Source organism: Oryzias latipes, chromosome 12 (genome assembly GCF_053564925.1).
Source record: "Oryzias latipes strain Hd-rR chromosome 12, Olatipes_Hd-rR_3.1".
Classification (NCBI taxonomy): Eukaryota; Metazoa; Chordata; class Actinopteri; order Beloniformes; family Adrianichthyidae; genus Oryzias; species Oryzias latipes.
Window position 1 is genome coordinate 29,001,686 of NC_136248.1, and position 13,530 is coordinate 29,015,215.

Below are 13,530 nucleotides of genomic sequence, written 5' to 3' on the forward strand. Positions count from 1 at the left end.
TGTCAGAATTCCCACCCTAACTACTAAAAAACTATACAGTGCGGAACTATATAGTGCCTTGGATTTCAAAAGTAATTCAGACACCATGCTCACTACCTTTTTTTTGTTTCTTTTTTAACTGCAAATATGATGTCATCGATTTCACGAAATGTAAATCTCATTGATGTGAGCGATTTGTGATGACCATTTATGAATCCACTGAGTGCTTAAGACGAAACATTTATATTTTATTTAAAAAAAAACATTTAAATGTAATAGTTTTATAAGCAAAACATAAATCAAAATGTAAAATGCTGTGAGATTTCCACTTTTGTGTAAAAAAAGAAAGTCCTAACAAGCTCAAATTTTCACTCTTGAGAAGTTGGTTCCGGCAGGTTCTGTCCAGATGTTAGAGAAACACAGAATCCCAAACAGATGTTGACTCTTGTTCATCAAACTGAAATCATCGTTTTGCACCAATAGGTGGCGTCCCAGCCCTGCTTTGACCTCAAACGGCTTCAGCTGCAGTGAAATCTGTGAATGCAGCCTGTAAATAGTCCCAACCCACAGTCTGAAGACGAGCGGCGCCCTATCTGCAGTCAGCTCTCCTCTAATAGACAAAGTGCGGGTGTTATCTGCGGCCTGAAACCTTTAGCCTGCCGGATCTTTGCCCTCCACGTGAACTCAGACAGCCCATAACTGCACCTCCAGTTACAGCCAGGAAAGGAGGTTTGACCCCCGCAGGCCTCCTGTCAGATTTGCGAGCGGCCAGCATGGGTCATCTATACCTCACAGAGGGCTCGGCGGTGTCGCGTTGCAGGGAAACAGCACGCCACAACTGCCAGTCAGGCAGTAACCTGAGCGTCTGTCAGAACTCCGACAGGAAACTGCTCTCAAGCTCCGCCGCGTCACTTTCTGACAGTCAGAGCAAATCTTTTCAAGTTTGCGGCTTATGCCTGAAGGTGACACTCTGTCAGTAACGCGCACCTGAACTCATCAATCAGGCAGGTTATGGAGAGCAAAAGTACCTGCCGGCACAGATCACTAAGTGTGCAATTGTGGTTTTTAAAGCAGCAACGTTTGGTTGACGACAAAAGCAGGTCAAAATCCAGAAAAGGTGAAGATCCTCCACCTTCTGACTGATAGAAAGAAACCCTCTCAGCTTCTTTTTTTTCTCTTTTCATTTTCGGGGCAACAAGAAGCTGCAGCAGAAATGAAGACAACAGAAAAGCACATCTTCAGTGTGATTTATTTACCAAAATATGACCCCTACCACCCTCTGTCACCGGCCCCAATATTACAAAAAATATCACATCTGCGCTTCGACAACCTGCGGAGAAAATAACAAAAAAAAAGCCAAGAGCAAGATGTGATTCCAACATTCAATCTTTGAAGAAGTGTTAAGACACGTTTTCAGCGCTTGTCTGCCCCTGGGAGGACGTGATGGAAGTCAAATAAGTACACTTCAGGAGAAAAAGGAACCAAACATGTGGGAAACAAGGCAGGACTTTTGTTTTTCTGGTGCAATAATTCGACATTTGCAAAGCCAAGTTTGAACTTTGACCTCGCGGCCGTCAGTTTTCAGTGGAGCGCATGGCGTGGGCCGGACCCAAAACCTCGATGAAGACGAAGAAAAAACAAAAACACAGAAGCAGAAAAAAGGCCACAAATCATAGTTTTTGGATTGTGCTCATTGGTCCTGTGGTAGAGACGGGTTATCGTAAGTTTTCTTTATTGCTCAGATCCCCGTTGATGCATTTTTCCCATCTGAAATTAGGACATTTTAAATTTATGGTCAACACTTTTAGATGTTATTTGGCATTTAACCAGAAGGCTAACAGAGTGTTTGTATATCTACATATGCAGGATGCTTTTCTTTTTCTGACCAAACAAAATTTAGTCCCAATAAATCGACTAGTTAGCCGAGCTAGCGCCTTCACTACAAGATTTTTAACGTTTTTTGTCACCATTCCAGCTTTTTTAAGTTTGTGCTACGAACTGTTTATTCTTGGGTCAGTGCAGGGAGGTCTTCACGTTAGCAACAGGAAATGGAATTCAAAACCGTCGCTTAAACTTTTGTAATTACAAGGGTGCTTGGCTGTGGTCGCCGCTTCATGATTTTACAAACTATTTTTTTTTAAGTTGAAGTTTTTAATGAAAATATAAATTTCACTTGTCATCAACCAGTAAAATTCATTTTGATCATCTCTGTTGGTGTGTAAACTGTTGAGTCCTGGCATCTGGACATTAAAATCAACTTTCTTGAAGAGTTTCAAAATTTGAAGCAACCTTTTTCCGATCATAGCGCCTAGAAACACAACACAGCTACAATAAACTGACTACAAAAGAAAACTAGCTAGTCAAGCTAGCCTCTTCACCATTTTTATCTACGAGACTTTTACTGATTTTTGTCACCATTTCTGCTTTTTCTGGTCCATTTATTTTTGGGTCCTTCACGTTAGCGACATTTCAAACTTTGGTTGTTGCAGTGGTACAGGATAGTTTGTTAAATTTGTTTGTTTCCTTTCAGAGAGTTCTAAATCTAGAGATAAATATCATCTTATTGAGAGGTAAAATAAAATTCGGTTCTGATTATCTGTCGGTGAGTCCACCGTGTCGTCTACTAGAAGTTGAGTCATAGCATCTTGACGAGAAATCGTCTTTCTTGTGCTTTGACTCAACGTAAAGACGTCATCTGGATAAACGAGAACCTTCATCGACATGTTTTTCGTCTACAACGCTACATAGACCCCAGTATCAGACTACAGGGACCACGAAAACCTCAACTGCTTTTAACCCTTTAACATCTAAGATGTCATCGGAGACGTCATAATAACACATAATCTTTGACATACTGTGTCGCTATTCCGCGACAAAACCATCTGCTTTATGCTGATTATGTAAACACCCTACTGTAATGTGTTGCATATCAGCGTAAGAATCCGCTGAGATTACGTTATTAGCATGAACGGTTAAAGAGTTACGGTGGTGAAAAGAAAGTGGAGACGGACGCGAAAACTCCAGGGTTGACGGGTTAAACAGACAGATTTTTGTCAATTTTTGGGCCAGGTATAAAACATTTTGACTGTAAAAAAAATAAATGGACAAAAAAAGAAATGTGTTTGTTTATTTATTTTTCTCTTATTTTTTTTAGAATCCGTATTTTTTTTCAAATAATCGACATGGAAAAGAATGTGGTAGCGTGAAAAGCTTGTTTGGTTATAGCAACAACAGCAAAATAATTTGGCTATTTTATTACGTTTTAAAAATAAGGTGAAAGGCGTGTCTTCATAGTCGGTAGTTCTACGGCAAGTCGGAGACGCCAGATTGCAATAACATAAGCAGCATAGAATCACATTAGACATGTGACACAAACCTCTCAGTGTAGATTTAAAAATATGTCTCCCCTAAACATCTGAGAAATTCCAAATGTTTGATTTTTTCTCCCTCCACTTCATCACAATTCAGTTTCGCCGGATTTGAACATTTTTGTGAATTGTTTCAATTTTTTTATTTTACAAAAACTAAACTGAGAACGGTCTGAGACATATTTGAGACAGAAGGGCAAACGTTTTTATGGTCATACCAGATGGTCAAAACTTCTTGCCAACAGTCGCCGTCCAATGAGACACAATCAAATAAATGATTTGCGGCTTTAGCTAAATCCGTGAAAATCTGCCCGTAAATCGGGTGATCCGATGGCTGAGCTCTGGGGGAAATGACGTGAGGTTCCACCAGCTGAAATTTGGTGTGCAGCAAGTCCCGCTTCCTTCCGCTTCATGCAAAGCTAGCTAGCTGCAGTGTCCCTGTTAGTGTTTGCGGTGAGGGGGTGGGGCGTCATCGATCCTTTCACACCCCTGACTTCTTCCGAAAAGCAAACCGGGGGGCGTAAATCCCATACGTGGAAGCGCTCCTCTGAACGGGGAGTCTCACTGGTATCCCAGAGCCGAAGCAGATCCCAGTCTCTGGCTGTAAAAGGTGTAATGCGGGTAGTACGGACCCGGAAGGGAGATGGGGGAGTGTCCGGAGGGGAGGTGGACTTTGCTGTAGGGGTGGTAGCGAGCTAAGCCCAGGCTGGGGGGGCCCCTGAGGGACAGAGAGCCAGGCATGGAGCCTGAGCTGCTCTGGTGTGGGAGGTGCAGGTGGCAGGAGGCGGGTCCAGAGGAGGAGACGGAGAGCAGCTTGCTGTCCATCGTCAGGGCCGTGTGGGTCCGCAGGTGGGCCAGGAGCTCGTCCGACGTGGCGAAGCGCTTGTCGCACGGCCCCCCGGCGGACACCCAGTTGCAGGCGTGGGGCAGGGGGTCGTTGGGGAGCATGAAGCCGTAGGAGTAGAGGGGGTGGGACAGTGAAGACGACACGCTGGAGGACAGCGAGCCCTGGTGGAGGGAGTGGAGCGGGTGGGAGGGGTACACCATGGGGTAGCTGCTCTTGAGGGTGGAAGACGGGTCGTGGATGCAGGAGTTGCAGCCGCCGAGGTGGGGCATGCTGGGGTAGCTTAGGCAGTAAGGGTCCCTGCACAAGCCCTGCATGAAGGAAGGGGGCGAGGCGCCTGTCAGCGGGCTGGAGTTGGGGTGTTTCCCGCCCATGCCGCCCACCCCCAGGCTCGACTTGGAAGCGTCCAAACTCGGAGCGAACTGGTAGCCTGCGTACCCCCCCATGACGGCTCCCTGGTACCCCATGGTGGAGGGGGGCAGTGGGAAGAGCTGCTGGCTGGATTTGAAGGGGGAGATGGGCGTGGCGTGTCCGGCGCCGAGGCCGGGCTGACCGGACTCGGCCTTGTCGGGGTTGGAGCCACCGTCCGAGCTGCCGGTGCTGCAGTTGGTGCTGGCGCGGGCGTGGCTGGAGTTGGCGTGCTGCGGGCTGTCCGACGCTGCTTTGGTGACATCGGTGTCCTTTTTTAGGTGGGGGGCGCCGCTGCCCGGGCTGCCGGGACTGCTCTGCTCGCGTGCGGCATCTCCACCCTGGGAGCCGGCGGCGCCCGCAGGAGAGTGAGTCTGCTTGTGAAGCTGCTGTCCAGGGGGGGTGCTTACGCCCCTGCAGCCGGGGGAGGCCGCGTGGGGCGGACACGGGGGCTGACCAGAACCCCCGTTGGTCGTGGCGTTATTGCTGCTGGTCACCCTGAAACCAGCTTTTTCGCTGCCGCCGACACTGCGACACTCGCCGCCGCCTTTGCTGTAGGGCTTGAAGCTGGATTTATCGTCCAGGGAGGGGCGGTGCTCCCCCAGTTTGAGGCCAGAGGCCGACGAGCGGCTGGCGGACTCCTTGTCCCCCTGGCTGCAGGAGGAGCTGAGCTTGGAGCACGGAGGATCCGGTTTCCCGATCTGGGAGCAGGTCTGAGCCAGCAGAGCCAGAGGACTCTTCTTTGCATCCAACTGCAACCAAACAGACGTTTAGTCAACTTCAGCCCCCAAACCCGAGCTGCGTTCACACAAACCCGAGCTGCGTTCACAGCAGATCTGTCAGAAAATGTTGCTAATTTATTCCTTTTTTTCCCTCTTTCTTTTCTTTGTGTTTTATCTCCATCTTTGGATGAAATAAATCAAATCCCGGAGGATTCCATTGATCTGGACTGACTGTTGATTAAATCATCATCATCAGGATCAACAACTTTAAAAAAAAAATCAATGCAGAACAACAGACAGTTATTGATTAGTTGTCTAATTACTGTGATTTTTTGATTACATTCCAATTATCTCTGTTAGAATTTGAGAAACCAATCAATTTTAAGGTAAAAATACATTTAAAAAGTGTTTTTTCTTTAGGATTAAAGTGATTTGGGGGGGGGGGGGGGGGGTGTCACACGCACCTCGATGCTCACGGGCGCGGACGTGAGCGGCTGTAAATACTCCGGGTGCAGCAAGTGTCCGCTGTGCGCCGTCAACATCTTGATCAGTCGGATCGGAAGCCGCTTCGCCTGCCGGAGGGGGTCCGAGGGGGTCAGCGGGGGGCCCGCGGGACCGGGACGGCGCCTCTCGGAGTCCTGACTGAGCTCGATCCGCGGACTAAATCGGTCTGACCCTGGGGGGGGGTATTTCATCGGAGAGGAAGCGGCTCCCGGCGATGCGCGCAGTATATTCCCGCTGAACGCCCCGAGAGGTCCCGCGAGGACGGAGGGAAGGCGCCGCTCGCGCTACTGAGACGTCCTCATGCCCGCGCGCGAGTTCGAAACCCAAAGTAGAAGTCCACACAGGCGGGAAAAAGTGAAAATCCGAGCTCGGTAAGGAGCTGCGTCGGGACGTCGTTCCGGTCCGAGCTGCTGCTGCGTTCTGAGCGCACTGACCGAGGTTCACTGCGCAGCCGCAGTCCGACCGCTGGGGGGCAGCCGTGAGTGGAGGGGGGCGGGGCTACGTGCAGCAGCTTTGATAACAGAAATACCTCTGATCTGATTAAAATATGAAAGAAGAAAAGAAACAGTTTAAGTTTAAGAAGCTTTAAATAACCAAACATCAATATACAAATTAAAGAAAAAGACAAACAAACAAAAACTCAAAAAGAATCTCTACTAACACAACAAAGCACATTTTTAGCAGCTCAGGTGACAAAAACATTCGGCAAATTTAAGAAGCTGCGAAAACTAAACTCAACTTTCAAAAAAGTCTTGATAAAGAAAAAAAAAACAGTGAACCCAAACCTCCTGTATTCAATTCAGACAGACAGACAGACAGACAGACAGACAGACAGACAGACAGACAGACAGACAGATGGTTGGATCGAAAAATGAATGGATGGTTGGATAGTTTGATAGATAGATAAAGGGATGAATGGATTGATGTTATATGGATAGATAGATGGTTGGATGACTAGATAAATGGACGGATGAACGAATGGCTAAATGGATAGATGGATAAACAGATTATTGGAGGGATAAATGGACAGGTGGATGAATAGATAAACACAGATGGAATGAAGGACAGTTCTTAACGGATGGATTGATGGATAGATTGGACTTTACCAGCATCTCAGTGAGAAAGCTAGCTTTCGTTCGGCCCTGAAAGTTGCTGGACAGACTTGCTAGATATTTTATTGTAGAATTAGCATAAATTGGACGTTCTGTTTTCTCCCAACCAACACCCAGTAAAGCCAAGCAGGCATAAAAGAGCTCAGATCAAATGAAAGATGCTTTTGTGACCTTCTTTATTTGTTAATTACTTTAGCCCGTTGTTGGCATAAACCGGGAGCACATCGTGTTCCTTCTCATGTTTGTCACAGATTCAGAGAGAAAAGGAAACAAAAAAGGGTTTTATTAGTTCACTCACAAGACACGCGGCAACATTTCCAACGAGAATCTTCTTTACTACAGTTTGCAGGAAGCTCTAAACGGAATTGTTCACTTGGAAAAAAGAAGGTTATGCTTTCAACTCAAACTCCTCAGACGTTTTTCTCCTTCTGGCATTGAAGTAATCCAAGCACAAAAAAATAAAAATCATTACATGGAACGAGTCTCAGAGGAGACTAATTTCTGTTATTAATTTATGGCATTTTTGCCGGGGTAGAAAAATGTGATAAAGACAGATCACTGCTATATTAGTGGTTACATAAATCTGGAATTTTAATAACTTTATTGCATTACCGCCTTGCTGACTGACTTTGCAATGAGCTAATTTTGCTAAACTAATTATACAATGAATTGGTTAAAGTACTTAAAAATTACGGCTGACAAGAACTATTAGCTGGAACCCAAAAATAGTCTGAGTCTGAGGGGATTTGATTTTGTGAATCCTCCACAGCCTCAATTGAATGCAAAAAAAAAAAAAATCATCCCTAATCCCTCATAACCTGCGGGCAAAAAGCTGCATAATGTGAATTAGCTGACGGATATTAGTACACGACTCACAGGCTGCTCGTTTATCTTCAAAAGCGACGCAAGGAGAGTGTGATCCATGAAAGCAGGTTTCCTTCAAAACACGAAGACCTTCTGGACAATTCCCCATAAAGGCTGTGTTAATGATCTGAAATCAGTATTAGGTTACTAAAAAAATAACATTTGGGTAGAGTAACTGGTGCCTTGACCTCTTGGCTTGAACACAACGCAGCTACTTACAGCCATCCATCAATGTCAGGTCTGTGATAAGAGGCAGAGAGTGGGAGCTCCATCTAATCAGGAAACAAGGTCACGGTCTGCAGCTCTGCACAGGAGACAGCAGGGACAGAAACAACAGAGGCCGTTTGACGCCACAGGACCGAAAAACGCGAGAAGAGATCCCCGAAACACAAATTCCCAAGTAATACACGTTTACGCCCTCAACTCCAAGATGAGGAGAGTCAGCTGGACAAAGGTACGTGGGAGGAGAAAGGAAAGGCAGATAGACAGAAAGAGGCAGAGCAGAAGAGAAGCCAACGAAGGTCAGGCACAAGGAACGCGGCCACAATGAACAATGGAGATCCTGTCTTTCATTTCTCATGACTTGCAGTTGCCTTGAAGTTGGTCAGGCAAAGTGTTTTCCTGTTGTTGCGTAGTGTGCGATAGCTTTCTTTTTAAACAAGAGCAACAAAAACAAAAACAATGAAATCACACAAAAAACAGAAAAGAGATCGTTCATGAAGCCATCCAGCACTCAGTGTTCAAATAAAATAAAAACGACATGTTTAGGCCCGTACACACCGGGACGAATATTCGCCAGGCGTTATTCGCCAGCGTTTTTCGCCACGTCTTTTGTGTTCACACCCAGGCGATTTTCGCTGACGATGAGCCGAGCGAACATGCAATTTCATTCCCTGACATTAGATGGCGCTTAATGTAAACAGAAATACTCCTGTACACAAGGTGGCGCTGCGCAACTTTACGATTCTTAAAGTCGCTTTTTACTCAGAAGAAGAGAGCAAGTATTTACGCGCTTGTCAGAATCATACAAAGAAAACATGAATATTTCCAGCACCAGTAGCTCCAACTGGTGCTTGGTTCGGGGATATTTAAGAATGTCCGTCATTATTTCTTCGCGGCAGTGTAGACGCTACTTGGCGTCTATCTTCTTCGCTGGTATGTGTGCTCAGCAAGGCAGTTTTGTGTTTGAGCGCCCCCAAGTTGTGTTTTACTGTAACTTCAGAAGCTCCAGACACGTGTGCAAAAGCGCCATTCTCATTGGTCGAATAGATTTCGACGCGACGCGTCGAAAAAAAAAAACGAACCCGAGGCGTTTTTTTTTTTGACGCTTTGGCGCTTGGCGTTTTTTCGCCTCGGTGTGCACACTCTCATTGGTGCCCTTTGTTTAGTCACGAGGCGTTAAACGTCGGCGAAAATCGCCGGCGAAATTCGTCCCGGTGTGAACAGGCCTTTTCTCTGGTCTTTATGTTGAATTCAAAAATTACAATGTTGTTTAGTAGTTTCAATTCAAATATTCAATTAGTTAAGCTGAGATTTGCTGAATCCCTAAACCAAAACAAGTACATTTTACATTAAATCAAGTAAAATCAGGTAAAATATATATTAGTTTGGAAGCCAAAACCAAAACACATTTTTTTGTGTCCAATGTCTAAAAAGAACAGAAAATGAACTACAATCCATTCAGTAGGTTATGATACCTAAACCTACAATTTTGTCTAAACTTTACACAGAATCAAGTAGATTCGATTGAACTTCCGAGAAGTTCAACCTGAAACATTAGAATCAGAAAACAACAAAATTAAAGTAAGTCGTTATTTTGGTCTAAATCTAAACCAAACACCAAATTAAAGCTAATAAATTCTGGTTTGTATGAAGCTATTTCATTGCATAAACCTGACACAACAAAATGACCACAGAACAGAACATCCATGAAGACCCTAAAAAGTGAAATAATATGATATATTTTGGTTGGATCGTTTGAAAAGGACGTTTTTCAACTCATGTCCTTTACATTTGAAAATGCAGTATTCAAAATCATCCATTTGAATACCTCCTTCATTTTCTGATGCTTTGGATTTGTTTAATGATCCAGTCAGCTCACCTGTCTGCTCACCTGTCTGCTCACCTGTCTGTTGACCCTCAGAAACCATCAAATGGAGCCGCTCTTTTGTGTTTTAAAACGTCCCGTGGGCGGAGGAGGAGGACCGACACATCAGGCTGTAATCAGATTGTTCTTTTTGAAATTCATTCTATGATTTGGGGAAACTGGAAAGTTGAATGTGACTCGTAACACAGTTAAATGTATTTAACTGAAGTTTAAAGGTAAAAACACATTTACATGTCATTTCTAGGACAAATTTATTTTAAAATGTGGAAATAAAAGTGTGGAATAAAATTACTTTAAGATAATTATGGTTTAGAAAAAAGAAAAATTGAACTGTTGTAACTCTTGAAATAAGATATATTGGGGCAGATGAGTATAAATTTGTCTAAAGATTATTTAAAACAGACTAATTTTAGGACATAATATATACCTAAATATTAATGTTTTTAGCTAATTTAAAGCTTGTTTTTGCTTTATAAAGGGCAGGATATCAATTTTTACCAAATCCAGTTTGTTCTAGAGGCAAATTTCTGTCACTTATAACGAGGGAAAAACATCTAGAATTTCAATTCAATTCAATTCAATTCAATTCAATTCAATTCAATTCAATTCAATTCAATTCAATTCAATTCAATTCAATTCAATTCAATTCAATTCAAATCAAACAAATCAAATCAAATCAAATCAAATCGTGCTCCTCCAACTAGTGCTACTCGAAGTGCTTTACTAAAAAACTATAATCGAATAGAAAAACAAAAATGAACAATAAAAAAAATAGAGACATTGCACAAAATTATGTGTGAAACCCATACAACGCCCACACGCACACGTCCGCACACGCACACACAAACACACCCACACACACACACACACACACCATGGTAAAGCATTGAATGCATCATTAAAATGATGCAAAGTAGAAATCTGGCTTTATAATGAAGTGGGGAAACAATATTTTGGGGACCTGTCCACATTAGTGACCCCCCCCCCCCCCACTTAAGTTCACAGAGTACTCTACCACAGGACCCCCCAGATCTAAGTTTAAGAGTCAGACCCTGAAGATCCCACTGCAGCGACGCCGTTCACTGAGATTTGATCACTGAAGTGGAGAATCCCTCTGAGGAAAAAACTGGAGTTACAACTAAAAGTAAAAGAAGGAAAAGTGGAAACAGATCAAAATAACCGGATAAGTAAACAAATAAACCTCAATGGACTGACATAGATCAGTAAAAGTGAATAAAAAAGACCAAATGAGTGAAAAGAGAACGCAGAATAATAAAAATAACTTGTTTTAAGAAGGAAGTTTTTCCAGAGTGAAGCTGTTGCTGTTTTATAATCAGAAGTTAAAATTAAGCAAAAAGCTATTGTGAAAATAGTTTTAGGGGTCATGAAATGGATGCTGGATTAAAATCCCGTTTTGTTGTTTGTGATTTACTCTAATTGTGTTTTTAATGTTAAAGTAAATCCATTTTTGGAATAGACCAGATAACCCTTCTCAGTCTGAGGGCTGCACTAGAAAATCCGTTTTCCATTCGTCACTCAACTATTCCTGATACCTTTCAAGTGAAGGATTCCATATAAAAGTGCTCCCCCCCCGGAGAGACAGCCTGAAATCTTTGATGTTATCCCTGTTTTTAAACGATATCACATCCCTCATCTTTTTGAAATTGCTGGCTTTTCGCTCAGCTCTCCTCTTTGATTTCCAGCATGGCTGGACGCCACATTTGCAGGAGCGCAGCAGAGGCACCGTGTCGGGATTTCCTAAGATCTGTGCTGGCAAAAAAAACTGAAACGCAGCAAACTTTAGCAAAAAATAAGTAAAAGAAATGACCCAAGGTGGTACTACAGTTTCTGAACACATTTGTCTTTATCTTCACAGACATAAAAGCTAAATGACGACACATTTTAAATAAAATATGATATACAGGAAGGATGTCAGATGGAGACTGTATAGGTCCTCAAACACAGGATACAAATGTTTCCACAAACCTTTCAGTTAGTTTTGGTGATCAGAGAAGAAAAATCTCAAATGCTTTTTAGATTTGTTTGGACCAACAGGTTTAAAGCTGTTTTTAGCATCATTTGATGCAATTTCTAAATATGAGATGTTGAGTTTTTGCCTTTATGCTTATTTAAGAAAAAAACATGTTGGCATTTGGAATTCTACAACCAGAAATATTTTTTCGCTGAGGTTTGCTTGCATTTCATTTTCTTTTTTTCACCAGAATTCAGCAAAAACTATCTTATCAATAAAATCTCAGACATGTTTTCTTATTTTAGGATTGTTATGCCGTTGAAAACCTTTCTTAATTAAATTATTTTGCCAGAAAATAAGGGACGGACGGACGGACGGACAGACAGAGAGATAAACATTTACGTAAACTCTTTTTTTATTTAGATATAAGAACATTCAAAGCATTTCTAAGCATTAATTCATGTCATTAGCTTTTACATTTTTTTGTTGCAAACGGTTCCATTTTTCTGTGGTGTTCCTCAAGGCTCCGTTTGTGGTCCCCCGTTCGTTTAAGTTGGTTTCATCCAGACTTTTCTCAGAGCTGCATGCTAACAAATGAACATCTCTCATTTGGAAACGCACTGTGCAAAAGCACTGCTCCGTTTGATCAAACGTTTGTCAAGTTAACAGGAGTTATGACCCGCGGACCAGACCAGTAAAACAGAAGCTGCTGTCTGACATTCAACTGGTCTTGTTTTGAGAGGTGGACTTTTTTCTGTTGATGTCAGCGAAACTGATTGCTGCCGTTCACCCTGAAGGTATTAAACAAGCCCACTGGCTGCTGTCTGCAGCCTCTGAGATGTAATCATTTACCGCTGATCTCCTTCTGCTCCTAACAGATGTAAGTGAAGGTCAGGCTTATCACTCTTGTCAGAGCGCCCGCCACACATTTATTCTGAACTGATGTGCAACGTTGAAAAGTGGTTCACAACAAGAGTTCTTGAAGAGGATTTAGCACGATTTCTTTGCTTTTGACCTTAAACATCTTCAAGTATCGTTACCTTAAAGATCAAAATCACCGGTTTGCAGAGTTTGAGGATGACAAGAAACCAAAATGTCCTTGATTTAACTAAGAACACTTCTTCCTTAGAATATTCCGAACATCTGAGGCCATAAAATCTCTGACTTTGCTCGGCCAAGGGGCGGTACTGTCAGGAACTGAACTGGTGGTGAAGGAGCCAGCATGCAGGAGACCAAGCATTGTGGCAGAAACTGAACCATGGAAAAACCCAGGGAGCAACAAAAGAGTGACAAAGCAGAGCAGAACCGATGACAGATAAATTTCCCTTCGGGGATCAATAAAGTTGTTCTTGAATCTTGAATCTTGAATCTTGAATGACCTGACAAGGATAAACTTAAAACCAGACACTTCTATGGGCTGAGGGTGATTAGCTGAAATAAAGACAGCTGTGGAGGATGAACCTGAACCTGTTGAGACTGAGAGGGAAAATTAAACACGACTAAAACCCCAGCACAGACACTTCACAGTACTCCTCCCCAAAAGGGCAGATCCCAGATGCCCAAGCTCAAAGCACTTGGGAGGAGGGGACTTGGGAACAAGGCAAAAACAAGTCCAGAAAACAGTGAAGGTTCTCCTGCATATTGAGTCCT

General features: G+C 43.3%; 1 protein-coding gene across 1 annotated transcript; it reads right to left on the reverse strand.

Moving 5' to 3' along the window:
- Positions 1 to 1,210: 1,210 nt before the first annotated feature.
- Positions 1,211 to 6,270, reverse strand: LOC101170605 (zinc finger protein 703). The gene is made up of 2 exons (XM_023960856.2): positions 5,786 to 6,270; positions 1,211 to 5,351 (listed from the first exon to the last, which is right to left on the reverse strand). Exons 1-2 carry the CDS (start codon positions 6,014 to 6,016, stop codon positions 3,909 to 3,911), a joined length of 1,674 nt encoding a protein of 557 aa, XP_023816624.1. The 5' UTR covers positions 6,017 to 6,270; the 3' UTR covers positions 1,211 to 3,908.
- Positions 6,271 to 13,530: the final 7,260 nt, after the last annotated feature.

Coding starts and splice junctions, on each gene's coding strand:
- LOC101170605 (XM_023960856.2), bottom strand. CDS start 6,016: ATGAAATACCCCCCCCCAGGGTCAGACCGATTTAGTCCGCGGATCGAG. Junction 5,352..5,785: donor CCGCGCCCGTGAGCATCGAG/GTGCGTGTGACA, acceptor GTTTGGTTGCAG/TTGGATGCAAAGAAGAGTCC.